This window comes from Coturnix japonica, chromosome 2 (genome assembly GCF_001577835.2).
Source record: "Coturnix japonica isolate 7356 chromosome 2, Coturnix japonica 2.1, whole genome shotgun sequence".
Lineage (NCBI taxonomy): Eukaryota > Metazoa > Chordata > Aves > Galliformes > Phasianidae > Coturnix > Coturnix japonica.
This window is the reverse complement of record NC_029517.1, coordinates 115588444-115598545: the sequence shown is the minus strand read 5'-3', so window position 1 is coordinate 115598545 and position 10102 is coordinate 115588444. Positions and strand designations below refer to the sequence as shown.

Below are 10102 nucleotides of genomic sequence, written 5' to 3'. Positions count from 1 at the left end.
CAAACATTTTTCTGTTTAATGAGAAATGAGGATTCTTGGCACTTGGAGGGATATGGTCAGTGTGTGTGGCAGCGATGGGCTGGTGGTTGGATGAGATGATCTTAGTGGTCTTCTCCAACCTTGATGAGTCTACGAGTCTATGATTATGGGGCTGAGCCCTGGCATTGAAGTTACTTCACCAAATGGCAGGAATGATGTACCTTGTTCTTTCATACATGGGTATATTTGGTGAGTTAAAACAACATTACTTGAATTGGAATAATTACCTTCTGCCTCAGTGAAAAATTCCAATAGCCTAAGCAAATAATAATGCTGCTGGACAAAGCAATCTCTTTCGGGATACAGTGGTGTGCAGTGTCAGCTCAAACAGATTAAATCTAAGCAGAAATAAAGCAGAAAATAAGGCTAGATCCCCTAGGATGATCAGAGCAAAAAGGAAAACTAGAAGAGTCTTGGCAGGTATCATCCAGTGAAAATAAGCCTGAAATGGTGTATGATTGCTGTCTGTGTATATACCACGCATGTAACCATTAGCAGGGAAAGGAGTTATTTAAACTAAGGAAGAGCCCTGGCATGATAAAAACCTCATATAAAGCAGCTGTTAGTGAAATTACGCTAAAAGTTAAACAAGCCTTGGAGAGCAGCGCGGATCTGGAATACACTTCCAGGGGAGTGGGAGCAATGGCTGGCTACTTCTGACATGGAGCTAGTTAAGTTTATGAAGGGAATTCCTGTGTACTGCACAGAGTCATTGTCATGATAATAAGAACATATTAAATTTCAGTACTTTATTTATTTAGTGTCTTTGATCCAAAGCACTTATATAAAAAAGCAATAACGAAAATTCCTTTCAACCGGTACAATAAAAGTCATAATTCCTTGGGGTATTTCATTTTCTTTAGTAAAATGCAATTTGGACACATTCCATTCAATACTTGCAGAAATGACAGAGCATCAGCTCTATGAATAATAAATCTGGAACATAAGATAAGCTATAGGTTATTGAAATGATGTGTTGTAAAGTTTGGATCCAACCTTTGCAAAGCTAAACTAATAACAGCTGAGGGAATTTGTGACTCTTTGGCAAGTTTACAGGTCTCTTCCAACAACTGCCCTGGAAGTCACTGGTTTTGAGCTCTGTGAATCTGCTGATTGTGGAACTGGGATAAAACCACCACTTGGGAGATTCTCTGCAGGCCCCAAACCCACAAACCTAATGGGAGCAGCACTGGCCTTGGTGCCAGTGGGAGATTCTGCCTCCCCTGCAGTGTTTAGCTCAACTGCAGAATGTGAATGTGCTATACAAGCCCACCTCTTATTTCACTCATAGTATTTCAATCCCCTGGGTAACTCAGGAATGAAAAGTGTTTCGAGTTTGGATGCCCAATTCAGCGTCTAAGTCAGTCTTCAGGGCCATCTGTATGGTTGTTTGGTGCTTGGAGATAGATAGAGAGCAACATCTGACCTCTGTGCATGCTGTGCTGAAATCTCTCAGAGTTTTGCTCTGGTAAGGCTGGGAAGGACCTGTTTCCCTCAGTTCATGGCCTAAATCAACTCTGAGGGAACAGCGTTAGCAAAGGACGTTTTGTGTGTGGGCAAGGTATTTCTCTTTGGTAGATCACTGGACTCTGATCCTGAGTGCTCAGCCTTCTGGTTTTAGGTCAAGCTGGTACAACACCGCCATCAAAAGATCCAGATGGCAACCCTTGATAGCCTGAGAGAGGACATATCCTTTACATATTTGCTTCATTCTGCCAATCTGGCTGCGTTAGTTTAGGTACCGCTCCTTGTTGCAGTACACAAACATGGGCTTCCAAACAAGGCAAATTTTGCTGTGGTATTTCAGTTTCACTTGCGATGTGCTTGAATGTATTTTCTGGACCTCTCTAGTCTTCACAAGTTAAGAAGAAAAACAATCAATTGTTACACAATATGTAGTAAATGGGGTGGAAAAGGTGATGGATTTGAAAAGAAATGCTGCTGTGCCCTCTGAGTGCCAGCGGGATATTACAGCGCAGAGCACCAGGGGTGTTGGGAGAGGAAGCGGTCGGATCTGCCTGTTGGCTACAAGTGTTTGATCTCAGAACAGTTACATAAGGGAAAAGGCTGATCACTCAATAAGTTTATGCAGATTCATGATTACTCTTGAGAACCCAGATGATCTGCTCTCTCTCTCTCTCTCTTTTTAAAGAAAAGTACAGGCCAGCCCTTGAGAAGGTTTGCATCGGCTGCGTCACAGAACTGGTGGGAGGATCTGCCCACAGTGCAGGCAGCATTAAGCTCTTTTTCTGTATCTGTTCTTTTCTTAGGCCCTTGCACTCTTTCTCAGCTGTAACTTGTGAGTTCCTTTCTAAGGGAAAATGTGACTTGCAGGGCTCTTTTTTTTTTTTTTTTTCCTTAGAGTTTCCTTGGCAGAAAGCGTAATGGAATTGGCTGCCATCAACACCTGCTTTCAAGCTTTCCTGATAAAATTAGACGCTGTATCTCAGCGTCACATATGGCATCTTTATAATTAGTCTTTTTGCAGTATGTGAATGTCAGTTCCTAAAATGCTGCCTGCACTGTTCATGTGGGAATATTTCTCTTCATTAAACAAAGCCAGATTTTCCACTGGAGCTTCTAATCGCTGAAAACCCACATCTCTGTGTGCCTAATCTCACAACCATTTGGATGGGCTGAAATATGGAGTATCTCCAGTTTCACTGGAACCATGCTGTGTGCATGTCCCCTCTGAGAGCAGGAACCTGAGACCGTACCTCGTGTTGCTTGTGGCAGTGCAGCCTTGGAACACACAGCCACCAGAAATGAGGGCTGGGCTTCTCTGGAGGGCTGGAAACTGACCTTGTCTTGGAAATAGAGGTAGGCCTATGCTTAGGAACATCTAAAAAGATATTACTGGACATAACATTTCCAAACAAGAACACCCAGTTTTTAACACGTGTTTAAGCCAACTTCCATTGAAATATGAAGCTTGGAGGTGTTTTCAGACACGTGACGATTGAAATTACCAGTCAGAAAGATGGGGAAGAGTGGTCCCTTGTCAGTGATTCACAGGTGATTTTTTAAACACAGTTGCAAAATGAATTGGAAGTCCTACGTCTGTCTTGAGATGGTCCTGAACTGCTACAAATACTGCTATAGGTGGTGGTTCACCATTAGTTTCACAGCTGAGAATTTTTATTCCACTTGGGTACGTTCATTTCTCTGCTCAAACGAGGAAATGCACGAAGTAACAGATCATCACTATACTGCTAGCACTAATGTCAGGGGAGCGGAAACATTCAGATGGAAAAGTCAGCATTCAGTGCCTATGCAACAGGATGAGAATGTGCAAACTGTCAACTTGGAATATGAATTTCTTTAGTTTCTCAAGTGCAAAGTTAGTGCAGTGTCAGCAACATTACCCTCTAGGAAAAAAAAAAAAAAAAAAAGAAGAAGAAAATAAAAGGATGACAAATAGGAAAACATTTATAAACACAGCTCTTGCTTGATAGCTCTCATGCAAACTGCTGTCAGACTTGTACACTAATGCAGTGAATCATTCAGGCTCAGCTCACTGGGGGTACTCCTGCTCATATTGGTAAGGCTAGCCATAAGGGATTTCACTTTATAGGCGTAGTAGTCCCTTAAGTTGACGGATGGAACTTCTTTCATGCCATCACCAAAATCACAGCTCCTCATGGCACTCTCTAACTGCTTCTGACGCCTATAAAAGTGGGAGAATTTATTGAAGATCAGTGTAATGGGAAGCACTACCACCAGGATGCCAGCTAGGATGCATGCAGATGCCGTCAGCTTGCCAGCAGTGCTCCCTGGCACAACGTCCCCGTAGCCCACCGTGGTCATGCTAACGGTGGCCCACCACCAGCAAGCAGGGATGGTGGCTAGCCCCTCATTCTCTTCTTTTTCAATGGTGTAGGCCACTACTGAGAAAATGGAGATGCCAACAGAGAGGTAGAGTAAAAGGAGCCCTACCTCTCTGTAGCTGTACTTCAGGGTGGCTCCAAGGGACCTAAGACCCGTTGAGTGCCTAGCAAGCTTTAAGATGCGAAAGATCCTCATGAGCCTCAGGACTTGTGCAACCCTGCCTAAATTTGCCAAGGTTGGACTACTTTCCACCACCAAGTTGACAATTAAGGTAATGTAAAATGGTAGGATAGACATCAGGTCAATCAAATTCAGGGCATGCTGGAAAAATTTTAAAAAGTCAGGAGCTACTGCAAATCTCGCCACCAGTTCAAAAGTGAACCATGCAATACCAAAGTGCTCCACGATTTCAAAGCGAGGGTCTTCCTCGGGGGTCCCGCTGCTGTCAATGATCTGGAAATCTGAGAGGCTGTTCAGGCACATGGTCACGATGGAGCCCAGCACCACCATAATGGAGAGCACACTGAAGATTCGGCTCAAGACCGAGTAGCCAGGGTTATCCAAAGCGAGCCAGAGCTGCCTCCTGATGTTTCCAAAGGGTTGTTTGTCAAATTTAGAGGCATCATTGTAGAATGCTAAGATCTCATCAAAAGAAGATGTGGTACTTTCCTGGTCACTTTGTTCCTCCCATTTCTCCTGGTCAGGCTCCATTTTCCTCCCGTGGTAGCTGTAGCTGCAGCATGAGTCTATGAAGAACTCATTGATTCCCCAGTACTCAATCTCTTGGCTGAAAGAAAACACGCAGAGCTCACCCATCACATGGAGCTTGCCAGTGTTGTAAAAGTGGAGCACGTAGGGGAAGAGCTCAGGGTTCCTGTCAAAATAAAACTCATTCTTGGTGTCATCGTAGTCATCGCAGAGCTCCAGGATCGACTCCTTTGAGTGACAGCTCAGCAGCTTGCCCAGTCTGGTCTCTGGGAACCTCAATAATGTGTTGGATCTCATCTTTTTCTTAAAACCTCCAACATTGATGCTGATTTCATTGTCTTCAAAATTCGCCTCAGATAAAGCCTTCAGGCTCTGCCCTGTCATAGTGACCTCCTTCCAAAGGTGTGTAGGAAATAAAAGCCTAGAATGCAATGGCACAGAGCATCAGCACGTCAGCAGAATGGGCAAATGTGAAGCATGTTCGCCTACTAACATTCTCATTTGCTTTTTCTTTCTTTCTTTTCTTCCTTCTTTCCTCCCTTCCCTGCTTCCTTCTTTCCTTGCTTTTCTTTGTCCCTCTCTTTCTCTTTTCCTTTCTCTCTCCTCTTTTCTATGATTCTTCCTTTTTCTCGTCCGTTCTCTTTCTTTTTTCTCTCTGCTCTCTTTCTCTCTCATTTCTCTTTCCATCTCTCTTTCTTTCCTTTCCTTTCATTTCCTCCCCTTATCTCTCCGTCTCCCTTTTCCCCTTCTTTCTCCCTTTCCCCTTTTCTCTCTCCCCCCTCCCTACCGCACACACCACCGCTGCTCCTTTGTTCCAGCCGTACCTTCTCTCCCACTTCTCCCAGCCGGCTCCCCGCTCCCCTTCCCTCCATCCCCCCACCCCAGCCCTCCATCCTCCCGCTCCTCTCTCCCCTTTCCCCATATCCCATCCTCGGACGCCGCTCCCCTACCTGCTCTCAGCGCCCGGCCGGTCGCCGGCTCCGCGCCGCCATCCCCGCTGCCTGTGGCCGCGCCGCCGCCTCTCTCGGCTGCCTGCGGGCCGCGGTGCTGAAGGGACAGCGGCGGCGGCGGCGGCGGCGGCTCAGCGGCGTCGGCCGGCGGCACACGCGCTCGTCATGGCGACGACCCTCGCGGGGCCGCGCTCCCCTCCGAGCTCCGCCGCCTGCGGGGGGCGGCGCGGGGCCGCGCAGGACACACCGGGGGGGGGGGGGTGTCTCGTGGAGCTGCTGCCCCCGCGCACCAGGAGGCGGCGGCTCCCCGCCCGCCTCGGGACGCCTCCCCCGCCGGGAGGGGAGATCCGCAGAGCCGGTCCGCGCGGGGACCCCACCCGCGGCCGGAGGGCAGCGGGCTCCTGGGCTCCTCTACGCCGTCCCGGTGGCCGCGCACCTGCCCGGCCGCCCGGCAGGTCGCAGGGTCCAACCTCGGGTGCGGGGCTGCCGATGGCAGTTCCTCTGCCCGCGCTGCGAGGCGATCTCCCTCCTCCCTCCGAGCCCGACACGAGGCCGAGGATCCCGCGGGATGTGCCGCGCTGGCGGCGCTCGGGGGCGGTGGCAGCGCACGGCACGACACACCCAGGCCGGGAGCTCATCGCCCGCCTGCCAGCACCGGCACTGCCCGGCCGGGCTGCACCTGGCAGGGCTGCGGGAGTGATGCGAAGGGATGATGCTCCTCACCTGCTTCCTCCAGCCCCCAGCCTCCGCGGCTCTGCTCATCACTCGGACCCTCGGCAGCCCTGCTAGCGGTAGGGATTTGGAATGAGATGACCTTTCAGATCCCTTCCAGCCATTCCTTAATACAGCCCTGCAGTAAGTAAGCCCTGATGCCTGCCAACGGCCTGGTCTTCAGGTCCTGCTCAGACATCCCAGACCACCCCACCAGGTCCCAGCAGTGCTGTTGTTGTGTGTCTGGAGCCCCTGCACCTCCTGGGACACCTCCAGTGCTGCCCATGGGTCACAGCCCTGCAGCCCATGGGTGTGTTTCTTTCTCCAGATGCTGCCCTTCTCTTGGAATCATAGAATCACAGAATCACCGAGGTAGGAAAAGACCTCTAAGATCAAGCAGTCTAACTGTTCACCTATCACCAATATTCCCCACTAAGCCACGTCCCTCAGTACATCTAAACATTTCTTGAACACCTCCAGGGACAGCGACTCCCCCACCTCCCTGGGCAGCCCATTCCAGCACCTGATCACTCTCTCAGAGAAGTATTTCCTATCATCCAGCCTGAATCTCCCTTGGTGCAACTTGAGGCTGTTCCCTCTCATCCTATCACTAATTGTATGGAAGAAGAGGCTGACATCCACCTCACCACAACCTCCTGTCAGGCAGCTGTAGAGAGCAATAAGGTCACCCCTGAGCCTCCTCTTCTCCAGACTGAACAATCCCTTTGAGGTTTACTCTTGCTCAGCTTTCCTGCTGCAGTGGTGTTGGACTCCTACGGCCTCCCTTTGCTTAATGCCCTGTGTGTCCCGCCTTTAGAGCAGCAGCTCCCATGGCAGCCTGTGACAGCCTCATTTTCTTGGAGCTGATGGACACAGCCCCAGGGATGCTCTTGCTCTTGGTGCTCGGTGCAGGGATGGCTGGACACAGGCTGGGGCCACCCTTGCTGGTCTTTCTTCTAGAGATCCTTCCAGCCTCCCCAGGGCTTGGGTACATCACAGAACTTCTCGGCTTTATTTCTCACTCAAAATGAGAACAGAATTAACATTGTGAGGAATGATGAGCTGCTGCTAACAGTGCATCAGGCAGTGTGCTTTCACCAGCTCTGCACCATCACGGATATTTAGTGGGGACTTGGAATATTCAGAATTTGTGGAATACATATTTTTCATTACTTTCCTATTCTTAAATCAGATTATCATTTTTTCCCCTTAATGCTGCTTTGGAAGAAACCAGGCAGAGATACACTTAGAGGATTTTCAAGCTTTTATACATTTTTCTTGCCTGTTAAGCTGCTTGTCTAAGAAAAAAAAAAATCATAGGCAGCCTCATATTCACTTTGGGAACTGCATTTATCCATTTCTTCTATCTTCACCCTGGAAGGATCACTGGTCACCCTCTAACCTGGGGTCTTTATGCATTTTCTCATCAAAGGATACAGTGAAGTTTCTGCAGAGATGACTCAAAGAGCAAAACAATATAACTCTATTAGGATACAACTCCTCCAAGTCCAATATAACTGCTCCTGTAATTAGGGCTAATTGCTTCAGCCGGAGCATTGTGCTAATAAGGTTAAGATGCCTCTAGCACCCAAGGAAGCAATCCAAAACTCATCCGAATGTTTTTGCAAGGCATTGCTCTGCTCAGTGGACTCATGATTGCTGACACAGTGCTTGTGCATTTTCCAGTGGTGAGCACAGGGCACAATGCTGCAGACACCCCAACAGTGGTGGAATCCAGGGGAAATGATCTACTTTGGTCTGCCTGAGGGAATCAGACACGGCATTTTTCTGCTGCTGGGGAATTGCCTGCTGGAGCAGGAGGTAGTTGGGTGACTAATATCACCACAGGGCAACATTACAAATAACCAACTTAACAGGGAATGCTGCCTGTGCTTGTGACTCTGAGACCATGTGAAAGACACAGATTTAGTTCTGTTGGTTCACATGGCACCATGCTAATTAAGGAGCATGAGAAGTTGCCAGTGGTATATAATGACCTGGACTATGTGCAGATGCCTGGCCATGACTGCGTATCAGATAGAGTGTGCTTCTCATGGCCATACACCCTGCTCTTGGGCTCATGGTGACCCAGACTGTGTGAGGACAGGGATTTATTGATGGATGTCAGTAGCGACCACCTGGGTGCACTGGCCCACACAACATCCACCTACACTGATGGCGATGTGGCACTGGTGTCTGCAGAGCTTTGCCAGCTTCAGAAGTGAATCCGCTTCTGCTAGTACTGCATCTGCAGTGTTAATGAAATATTGAATAGGATCTAAATGAGGAGATTGGACCCAGCTCAGTGGTTTCATCAGCACTTCCACTGGTGGGTAGGCTTGCTTTGGAGTTGAGGCCACAAACCTCATTAGGCTGGAGGTGGAAAGTCTGCACGTAACGCTTACTGGAAGGTCCCCCTCGGCCTCGAGCCAGACTCAAACTCACATTCATGCTGACCGCTTCCTTTTGCACCAGATGGGTTGGAAAATCCCGGAGTCTTAATGTGTTAGTTTAAGATCGATAGATACGATCTGTTTTTCTTTGCAAAGCCTCGCAGGCAGCTGGGAGCAAAGCTTTCCTGACAACATTCCTACTACCACAACCACTGACTGCAGCCAGCTGGTGCATGTGTTCAAAAGAACAAAAATATTTTTGCAGATAATGCTCATTTAAATACTGGAAAAGGTCTAGTGCAGAATACTGCCAAGTCAGAAAGGAATGAATAAGTTGACAATGGATTTAAACAAATTCAGAAAGTCTACTTCCCTCTCTGGATGTTTATAGAAGGGAACTTAGCACAGCCAGAATTGGACAGAACCCGACTGACGGGAGGTGCTGCTGAGGGCTGGTCCCAATGTGCCTCACCTTTACCTTCCCACCAGCAAGTTCTCATGGCTCACAGCCGCCCATGGCCAGCTTTTGCCAACTGAGAAAGCCGAGGCCAGCCCAGCTGCGGGGCCTTGAAACTCTGCTGTGAAGCAGGATGTCGTGCCTCCCTCAGCCCCAGGCAAACAGCAGTGCCACTTGCTCGTGAACCTGCTCCTTATGTAAGCATCCTGCCTAATATTAGAGGAGCCTGTAGTGGGTCTCCTTCATGAGCATTCCACTTGGGATGACCAGCTCCAGTACTGTGACTTGGTTTACATTGAGGCTGAGACCTGTATTCTTCTACATAAAGATGGTGCACAAGCTGAACTTTGAGAGTGTGTCTAATGCACACCATTACAAATGGGCATTCAGTTCACAGCCTACAGCCAGACAATATAACCTCTGAATCACCTACAGCATGCACATTATGCCCTCAGCAACAGGTGTTCCACCTTAACAAGCTGCTCTGAACGAGCCACACTGGTTGCCAGTGGACATAAAACCAACACCTAGGCTCGGGTGTAGGTGTCTGCACTGCAGGTGCTCTGTGTTATAGGAGATGCATGGCTGTGCTTTGGGGTTTCAAAGCAACAGGGAAGAAAGATTTTCAGGAGTGCAATTTGGATTTAAGATGATGAGCTAATGCTGCCCAGCTGCTGCCTTCCCTGTGACACCAGTGCTGTCAGCAGTGGGCACGACCTCTTTGATACAGGGCTGAATGGAAGCAGGGAGAATGAGAATTGTGTTTGGATGCAGGTTATGGCTGCTGGCTTTAAACTGTGCATATGAAGGCCATTTCACCTGCATTTGGAACCTATCCTCACATTACTTTCTTTACACTTTAGGCTTATGTATACATAGAAGAAAAAGATAGAGGAAATCTGCAACAGCACAGACCTTCCTATATGTGGTATAGTCTCAGACCATTTGCTCTTGCTGAGAACACACCTCATGCTTACATACAGCAGCATGTTCTGCCTCCATTCTTTTTTCTGTTC

The 10102-nt window shown here is 48.5% G+C and overlaps 1 protein-coding gene across 1 annotated transcript; it reads right to left on the bottom strand.

The window, feature by feature from the left end:
* Window positions 1-773: 773 nt before the first annotated feature.
* On the bottom strand, window positions 774-5620 carry KCNS2 (potassium voltage-gated channel modifier subfamily S member 2). Its single transcript, XM_015856161.2, has 2 exons — window positions 5526-5620; window positions 774-4996 (listed from the first exon to the last, which is right to left on the bottom strand). The coding sequence occupies exon 2, from the start codon at window positions 4957-4959 to the stop codon at window positions 3526-3528; it is 1434 nt and encodes a 477-aa protein (XP_015711647.1). The 5' UTR covers window positions 4960-4996; window positions 5526-5620; the 3' UTR covers window positions 774-3525.
* Window positions 5621-10102: the final 4482 nt, after the last annotated feature.

What these genes read in the sequence shown, in the direction of transcription:
- KCNS2 (XM_015856161.2), bottom strand. Translation starts at nt 4,959, where the DNA reads ATGACAGGGCAGAGCCTGAAGGCTTTATCTGAGGCGAATTTTGAAGAC.